Source organism: Pan paniscus, chromosome 7 (assembly GCF_029289425.2).
Source record: "Pan paniscus chromosome 7, NHGRI_mPanPan1-v2.0_pri, whole genome shotgun sequence".
In the NCBI taxonomy this organism is placed as follows: Eukaryota; Metazoa; Chordata; class Mammalia; order Primates; family Hominidae; genus Pan; species Pan paniscus.
In genome coordinates, this window is record NC_073256.2 from 52,078,490 (window position 1) to 52,094,901 (window position 16,412).

Sequence of the window (16,412 nt, forward strand, 5' to 3'; positions counted from 1 at the left end):
TAATCCCAGTACTTTGGGAGGCTGAGGTGGGAGGATTGCTTGAGGCCAGGAGCTCGAGACCAGCTCAAGCAACATAGCAAGATCCTGTCTGTATAAAATAATAATAAATAAAAGCCCAGGGCCTCACCTGTTCACGAAAGCCGGCAGGTTTCTTGCGTAGGTCCTGCGTAGAAGAAGGCGGTGCTCTGGCTCCATGTGGGTCAGGATCAGCCGCAGGACCTCATCACAATGGGTGGTGGGTCGAGCTCCATCTCCTTTCCAGTGCAGGGTTTTCTCCAGGATGGGGAATAAATCCAGCAGACACGGGAGCACAGCCTAGGAGGAAGGAATGGAAGGACGGTGCATAGTTCATCCAACTGCATTTACAATACTCACTGACTTCTCTAGAACTTCATTAATCTACCGTCCTTAGGGTCCATACCAGAGAATTCTAAGATACTAGTAATCATATATGAACTGCACATTACTTTACATTTTCAAACTTTTTTACATTCTTAATCTCCATCTGACAGTCTCAAATCAATACATTCTCCTCAGGACCATTCTTTGCTAATTTATAAAATGGGAAAAATGGCAGAGCTGGGACTTTAATCCAGATTTTAGGAATCTAAATCTACTGTTACTATGTCACTAAGTCTAAGTGACTTAGTGATACATGATATTTACACTTTTTTTTTTTTTTTTTTTGTGAGACAGAGTCACTCTGTCACCTAGGCTGAAGGACAGTGGTGCAATCTTGGCTCACTGCAACCTCCGCTTCTCAGGCTCAAGCAATTCTCGTGCCTCAGCCACCTAACTAGTTGGGACTACAGGTGTGCACCACCACACTTGGCTAACTTTTCTATTTTTTAGTAGAGACAGAGTTTCACCATCCTGGCCTCAAGTGATCCACTCGCCTTGGCTTCCTAAAGTGCTAGCATTTATCCCTAGGCCAGGGGTATCCAATCTTTTGGCTTCCCTGGGTCACAGTGGAAGAAGAATTGTCTTGGGCTACATATAAAATACACTAACACTAATGACAGCTGATGAGCTTTAAAAAAAATGCAAAAAAAATCTTACAACATTTTAAGAAAGTTTACAGATTTGTGTTGGGCTGCACGCAAAGCCATCTTGGGATGCATGCAGGCCATGGGTTGGACAAACTTGGTTCAGGTACTTCCTTTTAACTTTCCTGGGACCTTTGGTTTTTCTCTTGGTGTTTTGGTTTTTTAAAATTTATTTTCTCTACCACCTTAAGAACCCCAGCCTTTCCGGCTGTTACAATCTGGATTCTCAATACCCAGTATTTAAAATACTGTAAAAAGAAAAAGAGGCTGGATGCAGTGGCCTATGCCTGTAATCCTAGTATCTTGGGAAGCCAAGGCGGGCGGATCACTTGAGGTCAGGAGTTTGAGACCAGGCTGGGCAACATGGCAAAACCCCGTCTCTGCTAAAAATACAAAAATTAGCTGGGCATGGTGGCACCTGCCTGTAATCCCAGCTACTAGGGAGGCTGAGGCAGAAGGATCGCTTGAACCTGGGAGGCGAAGGTTGCAATGCGCCAAGATCGCGCCACTGTACTCCGGCCTGCATGACAGAGCAAGACTCCACCTCAAAAAAATAAATTAAATTAAATAAAAATAAAATAAAAATAAAGGCAGCAGGGTGGGGAGGGGGAAAGGAGGGAAGTAAGGCATAAAAAAGAAACAACGTTGCTTCCACCTCTCATTTTATATAACTTGTTTCTTCTGTCTTTGGAGTTTCTTTCTCCCTCCTAAGAAACTTTTACTTATTCATCCTTCATAAAGCTAAGTATCACCTCCTTCCCAAAACCTCCTAAAGTCAACCCAAACCTAGTTAGTTACCTATTGCTTGAAAGCCACTGCACCGTTTTTTTTCTTTTTTTTTTGAGATGTAGTTTCGCTCTCGTTGCCTAGGCTGGAGGGCAATGGCATGATCTCGGCTCACTGCAACCTCTGCCTCCTGGGTTCAAGCAATTTTCCTGCCTCAGCCTCCTGAGTAGCTGGGATTAGAGGCATGCGCCACCATGCCTGGCTAATTTTGCATTTGTTTTTTAGACGGAGTGTCACTTTGTCACCAGGCTGGAGTGCAGTGGCGCGATCTTGGCTCACCGCAACCTCCGCCTCCCGGGTTCAAGCGATTCTCCTGCCTCAGCCTTCCGAGTAGCTGTGACTACAGACACGTGCCACCATGCCCGGCTAATTTTTTGCATTTTTAGTAGAGATGGGATTTCACCATGTTAGCCAGGATGGTCTCGATCTCCCGACCTCGTGATCCGCCCACCTCAGCCTCTCAAAGTGCTAGGATTACAGATGTGAGCAACCATGCCCAGCAATTTTGCATTTTTGGTAGAACGGGGGTTTCTCCATGTTGGTCAGGTTGGTCTTGAACTCCCAACCTCAGGTGGTCTGCCTGCCTCGGCCTCCCAAAATGCTGGGATTACAGGCGTGAGCCCTCGCGCCTGGCCACCCACTGCGCTTTATACAAACCTCTTCTAATGCAGTTATCATTCTGTACTGTATATATATGTAGACATCTAAGTACATATTCGTATTTACATAAATGTCTTTTCCAAAGCTTATCTTAAAGCCAAAAATCCCTATGCGTTCATTTACTCTTGGATCCATGTCTGTTGGATGAAATAATAAATCACACTCCGCTATCTAACATGCAAGAAGTTTCAAGTGTGTGTGCTGATATAAGGCAAAACAGAACACTTAACTATTAAAAATAGACTTTTTCAGACATAAAGCTGCCCCCAAAGTAATGTACTTTTTTTTTTTTTTTTTTTTTGAGATGGAGTCTCGCTCTGTCACCCAGGCTGGAGTGCTGTGGCATGATCTTGGCTCACTGCAACCTCCAACTCCCGGGTTCAAGAGATTCTCCTGACTCAGCCTCCCAAGTAGCTGGGACTACAGGCACGTGCCACCACGCCTGGCTAATTTTTCGTATTTTTAGTAGAGGCGGGGTTTCACCATATTAGCCAGGATGGTCTTGATCTCCTGACCTCGTGATCCGCCCGCCTCGGCCTCCCAAAGTGCTGGGATTTACAGGTGTGAGCCACAGTGCCAGGCTTTTTTTTTTTTTTAAATTGAGATGGAGTCTCGCACTGTCACCCAGGCTGGAGTGCAGTGACGTGACCTCAGCTCACTGCAACCTCCGCCACCCGGGTTCAAATGATTCTTGTGCCTCAGCCTCCTGAGTAGTAGGGACTACAGATGCACAACATCATGCCCGGCTAATTTTTTTGTATTTTTAGTAGAGATGGGGTTTTGGCATGTCAGCCAGGCTGGTCTCGAACTCCTGACCTCAGGTGATCTGCCTCCCTCAGCCTCCCAAAGTGCTGGGATTACAGGCGTGAGCCACCATGCCCAGCCCAAAGTAATATACAATTGACTCAGATGAATAAAAAACACTGTCTTATCTATGGAGACTCAGGAATGTGGAGGCCTGCTTGGTGCTGAGATATTTTTAACTTGGCAACGCTTTTAGTTATCATCCTCACTTTCCAAGGCAGGAAAATGTCTCTCAATTACTACTACTCACACAATGCAACCTTCTACTCAAATTCAGAGAATCCAGACACAGTTACGAAGAAATCATATTTTACCTGAATGAGGTGGTGCTCTGGCGTGTACAGGTGGTTGGAAATGGCATGGTATAGGACCTGGGCTCTGTTATACTGGAGCAAATCAGCAGCTGGCTGCAACCAGACAAATCGTCAAATTAAAAGAATAGTTTCCCAAGATTGGCAAATGTTGACTATCTTTGAAATTGGATTATGGGTATGAAGCATGAAGAACATGCCATCCCAAAATATGCATGATTGTTTCGAGTTGAAAATATTGCAGAAACTCTAGATTCAGAAAGGGTGAGCTGACTTGTCTCTTTCTGCATGCAGCAAGTGATAAAAGATTCCTCTGGGTGGGGTATGCTTTCCATACCAGGGTAAGAAAACAGCCCTTACAGAGACTTGGAATTGAAGGCTGCAATGGACCTACATAAACTGAACAAAGTAACCTTTATCTTCCACCTATCCATTCCCCCACCACCTACAACCATATATCTCCTAGTGACTACCCTAGAGCCAAGCATGGTGACTCACACCTGTAACCCCAGCACTTTGGAAGGCCAAGGTGAGAGGCTCACTTAAGGCCAAGTTCAACAGCAGCCTGGGCAACAGAGCAAGACCCTGTCTCTACCAAAAAAAAAATTAAAAAATTAGTTGGCCTGGTGGTGCATGCCTGTAGTCCCAGCTACTTGGGAGGCTGAGGTGGGAGGATCACTTGAGCCCAGGGGGTTGAGGCTGCAGTGAGCTATGATTGTGCCACTGCACTCTAGCCTGGGTAACAGAGCAAGACCCTGTCTCAAAAAAAAAAAAAAAAAAAGGAAAATGTACTGCCCCTAGCCACATTTTCTTTGTCTTGTCATTTTTTCTGACAGGACAAAGAAAATGTGGCTAGCGGTAGTAAAAAAAAAAAAAAAAAAAAGATGAAAAATTTATCATTCTTAGTCTAAAAAGTATAAAAGCATATTGCTTTGGCCACTTCTTCAGAATACTCTCTCTTGTGAAGATCCCCATGTACACGTAAAACTAATAAAATGTGTATAGTTTCCTCTTGCTAATCTGCCTGTTGTCAATTTGGTTTCTAGATCCAGGAAAAGAGCCCACTAAGAGATAAAAAGGGGGCTGAGGCCGGGCTCACACCTATAATCAATCCCAGCACTTTAGGAGGCCAAGGTTGGTGGATCACTTGAGGCCAGGAGTTTAAGACCAGCCTGGCCAACATGGTGAGACCCTACCTCTACAAAAAATTAAAAAAAAAGAAAAAGTAGCTGAGCATGGTGGTGCGTTCCTGTAATCCCAGCTACTCTAGAGGCTGACGCACAAGAATCGTTTGAACCCGGGAGGCAGAGGTTGCAGTGAGCTAAGATGACACCACTGCACTCCAGCCTCCAGCGTAAGCGACAGAGCAAGACTCTGCCTCAAAAAAAAAAAAAAAAAAAAAAAAAAAAAGGGGCAGGGGGGCAGGGTTGGAGGTAATCTCTGGCTCTCCCCTACAGGTACATGGAGATTAATTATACCACTCTCTCTACTTCTGTGTATATTTTAAAAGCTCCATAGTACAAAGTTTTTTAAAAAAAATTTTCCTTGAGTAATAGCTTCCACATTTGGATATAGTCCCTTTCAGGCTCTGATTTTGTTTGTTTTGTTTTCGTCCTTGAAAGTCAACTGTAGGCCAGGCGTGGTGGCTCATCTCTGTAATCCCAGCACTTTGGGAGCCCAAGACAGGCAGATCACCTGAGGTCAGGAGTTCGAGACGGACGTGGCCAATATGGTGAAACCCTGTTTCCACTAAAAATACAAAAATTAGCTGGGTGTGGTGGCTGCTACTAGGGAGCCCCAGCTACTAGGGAGGCTGAGGCAAGAGAATCACTTGAACCCGGGAGGCAGAGGCTGCAGTGAGCCAAGATCACACTCCAGCCCGGACGACAGAGTGATAATGTCTCAAAAAAAAAAAAAAAAAAAAAAAAAAAAAAGAAAGAAAGAAAGAAAGGAAGTAGGCCAGGTGCAGTGGCTCACGCCTGTAATCCCAGCACTTTGGGAGACTGAGGCTGAGGCAGGTGGATCACGAGGTCAGGAGTTGAAGACCGGCCTGGCCAAGATGGTGAAACCCCATCTCTACTAAAAATACAAAAATTAGTTGGGCATGGTGGCACGCACCTGTAATCCCAGCTACTCGGGAGGCAGAGGCGGAGAACTGCTTAAACCTGAGAGGTGGAGGTTGCAGTGAGCCGAGATCACACCACTGCACTCTAGCCTGGGTGATAGAGTGAGACTCCCTCTCAAAAAAAAAAAAAAAAAAAAAAAAAGAAAGAAAATCAACTGTTGACCAGTTCTCAACATCTGGTTATTCAGTTTGATAATGACCCATGCCTTCCTGTTTCTTCTATAATTATCATTTTAGTTATTACATTACCTATAGGATACAACTTCTACCAGGTGGACAGAGGAAAAATATAAGGAGAAAATACAAATAAGTAAAGTTGAATGACTTAGCATTACTAGAAATGAAGAACAGCCAGGAATGACTCAGTCTGCCCTGTCAACACAGATGACAAGGCAGAGGTTGCTTACCACATTAAGCACAATGTGATGGAGACAGTGTACACCCAGGATTTTGTTCTCAGTCTGATAATCATCTGAAATGACCAATGATGCGGGAAGTACCCTTTCCAGATGCTGGCTCAGCCAGGGCCGAGTGACCTGTTGCAGAGTCCATGAGAAAACATGTTTGATGGCAGGGTTATTCTTCCAGGATTCCCTAAGTGAATACATAGAATTACATTAAGTGACATGGTGATAAGTAGCAAAAAAAAAAAAAAAAACTACTTCAAACTAAACAGAGTATTTTCATGTCTTTGAAAAAAAAATACATTGCACATAAGATAACTCTTGATTCTATATCATACATTCTAAGATCTGGATTAAAATAACTTCCATATCTTACACCAAATAATCACCCAGGGCTTTGGGTCTAAAGTCTATCCAATGAGAAGGAGTCAATTATAACCAGAGCTACATAAAGGACTTATGGTGATGGATGGTGAAGGTATGTTGAAAAGGGAGGGAGGAGTAAAGGAAATGGATTAGTAGTATTACACTAAGGAAATGAATCAATACTTGAACACCTGTTAATCGCTAATAAAGTGAGTGTACACACGACTTAACTAATTCTCAAAATAATTACTGTGTAATAGGTACATTATATTTATTTTGAAATAGAGTCTCACTCTATTGCCCAGGCTGGAGTGCAGTGGCACCATCTGGGTTCACTGCAACCTCCGCCTCCCAGGCTCAAGTGATTCTCCTGCTTCAGCCTCCCGGGTAGAAGGGATTACACACTTGCACCACCATACCTGGATAATTTTTATATTTGTAGTAGAGACGGGGTTTCACCATGTTGCCCAGGCTGGTCCTGAATTCCTGGCCTCAAGTAATCTGACAGCCTTGGCCTCCCAAAGTACTGGGATTACAGGTGTCAGCCACCACACTCCGCCAAGTATATTATCTTTATATTAGAAACAAACAGATTCAGAGAACTGTCTAATCTGGTCCTACTCAGAGCAACAAATAGAAGCACGAAACTCAAAATCAAGCCTTTTAATTCCATGTTCCTGGTAAAATGACAGTTACAGATACTTTTTCTCTCATTACTCCAGTGGTAACAAAGTAGCAAGTGGAAACTCATTGAAAGAACTTCAGCTAATAGTAATCTAAAGGTGCTTTTCACTTTTTATCCTAAACATGGCTTTCTTAGCTGATAGTCATCCTTCTCTAACAAGCAGTAATGAGATTCAAGATCCCCAAGTCTAAATTCAAACCATAAGTTTAAATCCTCTCTAAATCCCCCATCCAAATTCTAGTAATTTGTAATTTTTTTTGAGACGATGTCTTGCTCTGTTGCCCAGATTGGAGTGCAGTGGCCCGATCTCAGCTCACTGCAATCTCTGCCTCCTGGTTTCAAGCGATTCTCCTGCCTCAGCCTCCCGAGTAGTTTGGATTACAGGCGTCCACCACCATGCCCAGCTAATTTTTGTATTTTTAGTAGAGATGGGGTTTCACAATGTTGGCCAGGCTGGTCTCGAACTCCTGACCTTAAGTGATCCATCCGCCTCGGCCTCCCAAAGTGCTGGGACTACAGGAGTGAGCCACCTCGCCCGGCCACATTTTGTAATTATTAACTCCAAGTAAGTGGGACAGAATTTCCAATTTTCCTAGGCAGTCGTCCTAAGGGCTGGAAAGAGCATTGGACAACTGAGCCCGAACATCTCAGTTATGACCTCCAATTTGCCACTATCCAGTTATGTCATTTATAGCAAATCACAACGTTTCTGGGCCTTAAGAGATCCGTGGTTACAGCACCCTTATTTTACTGATGAAGAAACTGAGCTTCCTTTGAGGTCTAACGCTATAAAAAATTAAGCTAGGGCAGGCGCAGTGGCTCACGCCTGTAATCTCAGCATTCTGGGAGCCCGAGGCGGGTGGATCACTTGAGGTCAAGAGTTCAAGACCAGCCTGGCCAACATGGTGAAACCCCATCTCTACTAAAAATACAAAAAATCAGCCAGGCGTGGTGACGAGCAACTGTAATCCCAGCTACTCCGAAGGCTGACACAGGAGAATCGCTTGAACCCAGGAGGCGGAGGTTGCAGTGAGCTGAGATCGCAACATTACACTCCACCCTGGGCAACAAGAGTGAAACTCTGTCTCGAAAATAAATAAATAATAAAAAATAAAAATAAAAAACTGTGAGGCTCAAGTCGGTGGCAAAGGGCAGGAGTACTCACTTATTCAAGTCGGGTTTGAGAAGCCCTAGTATCACCGAAAGTCTCCCTTTCTCATCTTCATTTTCTCCATGTAGGAATCCTGCCACAGAACCGCATTCAGTAACTTGAAGCAGTGAGGTGAGCACCTCCCTAGCAACTTCCCGAGATCTCGGAGTGGTCCATGGTTGCTCCAAGCTGTGTGTGATGGCAAAAATATAAACGGGTCCTGCCAAGTGATGCAGGCCCGTCTGCCATGCAGGGCCGACCAGGGAATTCTTAGCAGTCTCAACTTTCCCTAACAGCTTAAGAAACAGTAACCCAACTTGGGCTGCTTTCTCGGCCGCTTCGGAGTGCCCATCACCTCCACCTTCCTCCTCCTTGGAGGGGGCTGCATACTTCTCCAGGGCTTTTGCTACCTGCCCCAGTGTCTCCGGCATTCCGCGGAGCCGTGCACCAGTCCCCTCAAATAACCTATCAAATTCTGTGGCTTCTATTAGATCACCGAGGTCTTTAAGAACAACATCTTTTACGTTGCCTCGTCGTGCCTCCGGGCGGGCAAGACTGTGTAAAATCTTGGAGAAGGCCTGTCCAAGGGCGGAGTGAGACAACTCCTCGGACAAAGAAGAGTCTTCCTGCGATGGGGCTTCCAGAGCGCTGTCAAGCTCCATTCCTGAGTGCAGCACCAGAAGGCTGGTCTCTCCCACAGGACGAGGATGGAGGCGGGGAGGGATCCGTTGAAGAGGGAAGGAGCGATCACCCAAAGAGAACTAAAATCAAATAAAATAAAACAGAGAGATGTCTTGGAGGAGGGGGCGAGTCTGACCGGGATAAGAATAAAGAGAAAGGGTGAACCCGGGAGGCGGAGTTTGCAGTGAGCCGAGATCGCGCCACTGCACTCCAGCCTGGGCGACAGAGTGAGACTCCGTCTCAGTAAAAAAAAAAAAAAAAGAATAAAGAGGAAGGGACGCAAGAAAGGGAAAGGGGACTCTCAGGGAGTAAAAGAGTCTTACACTTTTAACAGTGACGTTAAAAGACTACTGTTGCCTTTCTGAAGACTAAAAAGAAAAAAAACTTAAAAGTTTAAAGAAATAAACTTCTGAGCCATGTCACCAACGTAACCACCGCCAGGTACCCGCAACGGCTCGCGCCCGCCGGTGTCTAACAGGATCCGGACCTAGCTCATATTGCTGCCGCAAAACGCAAGGCTAGCTTCCGCCAGTACTGCCGCAACACTTTCTTATTTCACGACGTATGGTCGTAAAGCAATAAAGATCCAGGCTCGGGAAAATGACGGAGCGGTGGAACTATGGAGAATAAATTTGCATATATAATAATCCGCTCGCTAATTGTGTTTCTGTTTTCCTTTGCTAAGGTAGAAACAAAAGAATAGTCATAGAATCTCAGTGGGACTTTGAAAATATCCAGGATTTTATACGTGAAGAATGGATGTATCGCACTACGGTAGTCACCCTATGTGTAAATTAGTGGCACATACTTGGCACTCCTTAATGCCAAACGTGTGGCGATCCTTTTGTAGTTCATGAGCGTGATGATTGGGTGTTCATACGGTTGTGTGAGATGTGCCACCCTTGAACCTTGTTACGACGTGGGCACATTACCCGTCTGATCTGAACTTCGAGGATCGATTTAACGCTTGTATTTGTGTGCTTGTTACTTACGATGATAGGTGACGTAGTTTCATGGCTGTGTGTTTGCCGTTTCCGGGTGCCCCTTTTTCTGGCTGTACGCTGCGCGCACGGGTACTTTTTTGTTGTCTAACTGTGTAATGTGTTTTTGTGTTTGTTCTTTTGTGAGTTGGAGTGTCGCGCTGTCGCGAGGCTGGAGTGCAGTGTTGCGGTCTCGGCTCACTGCAACCCCCACCTCCCGGTTTCGAGAGATTCTCCTATCTCAGCCTCCCGAGTAGCTGGGACTATGGGCGCGCGCCACCACGCCCAGCTAATTTTTGTATAAATATTGGCAAGGATGGTCTCGATCTCTTGACCTCGTGATCCGCCCGCTTCGGCCTCTCAAAGGGCTGGGATTACAGGCGTGAGCCACCGCGCCTGGCCAATGCAGTGCTTTTTAATGGCTTTAATGTTTTAGGTTTGGGAGATACCTGCGCAGGTTTGTTACCTGGATATGTTGTGTGATGCTGGGATTTGGAGTGCAGCTTAGCCGGTTTTCATTGCCCCCTCTAGTAGACCACAGTGTCTGTTGTTGCCACTTTTATGTCCACGTGTTCCTAATGTTTAGCTCCCACTTATGAGTGAGAGCATGCGGTATTTGGTTTTCTGTTCAATGCAATACTTTAGCTGGTTTCTGGAGCTAGCGTTTTAAAGCCTGTAGCCACAAGCGTTTGAAAATTCAAATTCTAGCGTCAAGGTAGAAGCCCCCAGCTGGCGTCTGGGGCAGCCCTGAGGGAGGTGGGTCGTCGGGTTGGCGGATCCGGCTAGGGTCCGCCCCGCCAGTGTCGGCGCCGGGTGCGCAGGGACAGCAGAGCGCCGTCTTGGGCATGGGTCGCAGGCGGCGCCCGGAACGGGCCAGGGGAGCTGGAGGCTGCAGACTCGGGCTCGGCGGGTGTAGGAACCAGCGGTGTTTGCTTGGGTTTTGAGAAGGCGCGAGAAGGGTCGCGCCTGTGCGACCGCCCTGTGTTGGGTCCCCCACGCCGCGTCGGCATAGCTTGTTCCCTCTTCCTGCGCTTTCCTGGAGGGTAGAATTGCGTCCGATTGGCCTTCAGTTCCCGAGGGGCTGCTCACATTTAGGAACTTCTGACTCTCATAGCTTCCACGGTTTCGCAGGAGCCCGAGGAGGCAAACTTCATTTATGCCACTGCACAGGCGGGAGCTTCGGACCCTGGGAGGGGTGGCGCGAGAGAGACGTGTCGCCCGCTGCTCGCAGAGGGACTCTTATTCAGCCTCTAAGGCGTCAATTGCGCCTCCAGGGTTCCAGGAGTCCAGAGAAAGCCCTTCGGGGTCTTCTGACCTGGGGTAGGGTGAGGGGCGTGTGTGTGCGCAGGGGCGAGGGAGGGGTGACGTGTCAGGTGTCCTTTGTCCTCGCGAGGAGGTGGTTATGGGGTAGAGGGACATACAGTATTTTCGTCCCACCTTGGGGAGCGCACCAGCTTCTTGGTGCACTACTTGCAACTGTCCCATCTGCGGTGTCTTGCTGCCTACTCGCCTGCCCTTCTTTCCATTTTGCTGTCTGACCTTGGGCAAAAGTTCGGTAGCCTCTCTGTGCCTTCATTTCTTTTTATTTTTTATTTAATTAAAAAAATATTTTTTTAGAGACAGGGTCTTGCTCTGTGGCCCAGGCAGGAGTGCAGTGGCGTCATCGTATCTCACTGCAGCCTCAAACTCCTGGGTTCAAGCGATCCTCCCGCCTCAGTCTCCCAGTAACTGGGACCACAGGCGCGCCCTACCACACCCTACTAATATTTTCTAATTTTTTTGTAGAAATGGTGTCTCACTGTATTACCCAGGCTAATCTCGAGCTCCTGGCCTCGCGATCCTCCCTCCTTGGCCTCCTAAAGCGCTGAGATTACAGGTGTGAACCACCCACCTCGCTGGTGCCTTAATTTTTTTTTCTTTTTCTTTTATTTTTCCTTCCTTCCTTCCTTCCTTCCTTCCTTCCTTCCTTCCTTCCTTCCTTCCTTCCTTCCTTCCTTTCTTCCTTTCTTCCTTCCTTCTTTCTTTCTTCTTTCTTTTCTTTCTTGTCTCCCTCTGTCGCCCAGGCTGGAGTGCAGTGGTGTGATCTTGGCTTATAGCAACCTCTGCCTCCCAGGTTCAAGCGATTCTCATGCCTCAGCCTCTCGAGTAACTGGGATTACAGGCACCCACCACGCCCAGCTAATTTTGTATTTTTACTAGACACGGAGTTTCACCATGTTGGCCAGGCTGGTCTCTAAGTCTTGACCTCAAGTTATCCACCTGCCTTGGCTTCCCAAAGTGCTGTGATTACAGGCGTGAGCCACCTCGCCCAGCCACCTTAATTTCTTTATCGGAAAAATGCAGGTAGTAATAATTCGTACCACTTAGGAGTGTTGTGAGAAAGGAATTATATGTAAACTGCTTAGAACAATATCTGGTCAGCAGAAAGTTCTACATAGGTGTTGGCTCATGTTAAACCACAGCTCCTGTGTTGTTACATTTCCTCTTTCCAGGGTAATTTTGTGGTTAGGACCCTCCCTCTCGGCCTCTTTCATTCAGCTTTCCCTTCTCTGGCCAATTGGTGGCACTCATGATTTTTTAAGCAATTGCAACCACTGGTAACCATCTCCTCCCGAGGGGACTCTCCTGTTTGCAGGCCCTAGTGGAAGCAAGATGCCAATAAATAGACAGTTATTGTGTCCCTCCTGTGTGCAAGCGTCTCTTCCCTGATCCATGTGCCCCTTGTGCTAAGTGGACCCAAGCTATTACTTCTTATAAGGAAAGCACTTGTATTGTGGAGATCTCCCCATCTGCACTTCTGAGTTTCCTGAAGCCAGAGACCACATCTTTATTCCCAGTGCCTGGCACAATTTGGTCATGCAATAAATGTTTGTTGAACCCACACGTCCATCCACAGAGGACTGGCTGAATAAGCTACGTATATCCACACAATGCAGTTTTATGCCGCTGCACAGAGGAAAGAGAACCATCTCTGTGGACTGCCTTGGAAATCTAGGATGTATTGTTAAGTGAAAAAAGCAGGACAGAGACCATGTGTGTGTTGCCTTTATTTTTATTTTTCCCCCTTTTCACACGTGTTGAAATGCTGCCTTTCTTGTAAGAAAGATGGGAATATAGAAATAATGATGTGTGCATTTGCTTACATGTTAAAGATGCAATAGAGTGTAAATTATAAACTAATAAAAATGGTTACATGTAAGAAAAGAACGGGTTGAAGGAAATAGGAATGGAAGCTAGATTTCTCTGTATACACTGTGTTTAATAGCTTCAACTTTGGATTCATGTAAATTTTTTTGTTGTTGTTGAGATAGAGCCTCACTCCAGTCCAGGCTGGAGTGCAGTTGTGCGATCTCGGCTCACTGCAGCCTCTGCCACCCCGGGTTCAAGTGATTCTCCTGCCTTAGCCTCCCAAGTAGCTGGGATTACAGGCGCCTGCCACCACACCTGCCTGATTTTTGTATTTTTGGTAGAGATGGGGTTTTACCATGTTGGCCAGGCTGGTCTGCAGCTCATGACCTCATGTGATCCACCTGCCTCGGCCTCCCAAAGTGCTGGGATTACAGGCATGAGCCACCGCACCCGGCCACATAATTTTTTTTTTTTTTTTGAAGCAACAAAAGCAGAGATGTATTGAAAATGAAAGTATACTCCTCAGGGCAAGAGTGGGCCAAAGCAAGCAGCTCAAGAGCCTACATAGCTATTTTTTAAAAGAAAATAACAAAGCGTTTCCTAAAAGAAAAGAAATAAAGAGTACTTTGAGTCACTGGCATAACCACACAAATTAACTGTAAAACTCATTAATTTGACTCTGTATCCTTAGTGTGACAAAGCCTAAAATCAGAAAAAAATCAACTGCATTTAACAATGGTATACTATTGGTAATATTAATATTGTTTAGGTGTGTTTCTTTGGGGTTTATTTGTTTTTTGAGACAGAGTCTCCCTCTTTCGCCCAAGCTGCAGTGCAGTGGTGCAATCTCGGCTCAGTGCGACCTCTGCCTCCTGGGCTCAAGTGATTCTCCTGCCTCAGCCTCCCAAGTAGCTGGGATTACAGGCATGTGCCACCTTGCCCAGCTAATTTTGTATTTTTAGTAGAGACGGGGTTTCACCACGTTGGCCAGGCTGGTCTCGAACTCCTTACCTCAGGTGATCCACCTGCCTCGGCCTCCCAAAGTGCTCGACCCACCGCGCCTGGCCTGTTTAGGTGTTATTACATGTATTTTGTATAACTTATATATGTATATAAGATAACAAGTAACAATATTATTAGAAACCCAGATTTTCAATTAAAGATAAAAGAGATACTAGTATCAAATCAATTAAGTTAGCTATAAATTCTGTAATCTGATTGAGTCACATATTTGAGTAAACAAATCTGTAATCTGAAATTAGAATTGGCAATGTTGGTATGAATTTATATATACATATATACACATATACATACATATATATACACACACATATACATATATATATATATCCCAGTTGTGTCCACTGAAAGGCCAAGAAGAATGACAGTCTAATGGCTGTGAGCACCCTGGATGTCCAAATTTGTAGTTTAAATGCCATTTCCCACTAAAAGGAACCAGTGAGGCTTTAGGAATGATTGATTTCAGAACTAGGGCAGGAATTGCACAAGGTGGGCCTGTGGCATTTTGTTATGCCTGAAAGCAAGGTAGCTATTAAATACTGCTGAGGTGATGTGAAAAAAAAACAAAAACAAAAACAAAAAAAAACACACACAAAAAAAACAACCCAAGGCCCTATAGCTCACGGATTACAGCACTGGTCTTGTAGAGGAGTAATGACTGTAATGAATTAAAACAAATGTATACAAATCCATGAGTTCATAATGATACTAAAAAAAATCACTAATCATTCATCTTTGGATCACTTAAGAAAACAAATGTTTATTTTGAGAATTGATATATAAAGGAAAAAAATCAAGCATTTATTCTTCTGTCTATTCGAGGGTACCCAAATCATTCGTAAGGGTCATAAATACAACAAAATGGTAGAATTAGAAAGTCACTATTCACACCTCCTAATGAAACATTGAGACAAGGCAACTATCATCCATTGTGATTACAATTATGAGGTGAAGGTTGATGGGGAACTTTATAACTGAACTACTGATTTATCGAACATCACTAAAAGCAAGGCAGCCAGGCACCTCTTAATGGAATAAGGTAGGAAGTACACACCACCTATGAAATATTTTTGCCCAAAAATGGACCCTAAATCTAATCAAATTTTTAGGTCTACTACCAAATGACAAGAAACATGAAGGGCAAAGAAACAAAAGACACCAAGAAATTCCACTGATATATTCAAGGAAAGATAAATAAATAAATAAATTTTTTAAAGACACCAAGATGATAGTCAAGCCAAGGATGAGAACTGATACAGATTAAAAGTTCTAAAATATTCTCAACTAACAATGTTGCATATTCTTTCTTTCTTTCCTTTCTTTCGTTCTTTCTTTCTTTCTTCTTTCTTTCTTTCTCTCTCTCTCTCTTTCTTTCTTTTTTTTTTACAGGCAAGGTCTAGCTTTCTTGCCATGTCAACCTCCCAAAGTGCTGAGATTACAGGCGTGAGCCACTGTGCCCCACCAGATCTTATTTTCTTTCCCTTTCTTTTCTTTCTTTCTTCTTTCTTTCTTCCTCTCCCTCTCCCTTTCTTTCTTTCTTTCCTTTCTTTCTTTCTTTCGAGATAGAGTTTCATTCTTGTTGCCCAGGCTGGAGTGCAACAGTGTGATCTCAGCCCACCGCAACCTCCACCTCCCTGGTTCAAGTGATTCTCCTGCCTCAACCTCCCGAGTAGCTGGGATTACAGTCATGCACCACCATGCCCAGCTAATTTTGAATTTTTAGTAGAGACAGAGTTTCTCCATGTTGGTCAGGCTGGTCTCGAACTCCCAGCCTCCGGTGATCCGCCCACCTTGGCCTCCCAAGGTGTTGTGAAACGGAGTCTTGGTCTGTTGCCCAGGCTGGAGTGCAGTGGCATGATCTCGGCTCACTGCAACCTCCATCTCCTGGGTTCAAGCAATTCTCCTGCCTCAGCCTCCCAAGTAGCGGGGATTACAGGCATATGCCACCGTGCCCGGCTAATTTTTGTATTTTTAGTAGAGATGGGTTTTTGCCATGTTGGCCAGGCTGGTCTCAAACTCCTGACCTCAGGTGGTCCGCATGCCTCGGCCTTCCAAAGTGCTAGGATTATAGGTGTGAACCACTGCGCCCGGCCCAGATCTTATTTTCAGTAAATAAATTATAGGCCAGGTGCAGTGGCTCATGCTTGAGCCCAGGAGTTCTAGACCAGCCTGAGCAACAAGTGAGACCCTGTCTCCACAAAAAAATAAAAAATAAACCCACCCAAATTGTAAAAAGACATATTTAAGACAATCAGGGAAACGTGA

General features: G+C 45.2%; 1 protein-coding gene and 1 non-coding gene across 4 annotated transcripts in view; one reads left to right on the plus strand and one right to left on the minus strand.

The window, feature by feature from the left end:
• Positions 1 to 9,646, minus strand: part of TTI2 (TELO2 interacting protein 2) — a 14,180-nt gene extending 4,534 nt beyond the window's left edge. Inside the window, exons 1-5 of one of the 3 annotated variants that reach the window (XM_003830751.7) lie at positions 9,342 to 9,640; positions 8,353 to 9,098; positions 6,140 to 6,326; positions 3,611 to 3,703; positions 128 to 315 (exon numbers count right to left, since the gene is read on the minus strand). In XM_003830751.7, coding sequence (XP_003830799.1) covers positions 128 to 315; positions 3,611 to 3,703; positions 6,140 to 6,326; positions 8,353 to 8,999 — 1,115 coding nt within the window. In that variant the 5' untranslated portion in view covers positions 9,000 to 9,098; positions 9,342 to 9,640. Of the gene's footprint in view, positions 1 to 127; positions 316 to 3,610; positions 3,704 to 6,139; positions 6,327 to 8,352 lie in introns of all 3 variants that reach the window. The other 2 variants (XM_055116453.2, XM_014345913.5) reach the window with 2 other exon arrangements.
• Positions 9,647 to 9,856: 210 nt separating this feature from the next.
• Positions 9,857 to 9,960, plus strand: LOC112440776 (small nucleolar RNA U13). Its single transcript, XR_003028788.2, has one exon. It is a non-coding gene; the product is annotated as a small nucleolar RNA U13 (small nucleolar RNA).
• Positions 9,961 to 16,412: the final 6,452 nt, after the last annotated feature.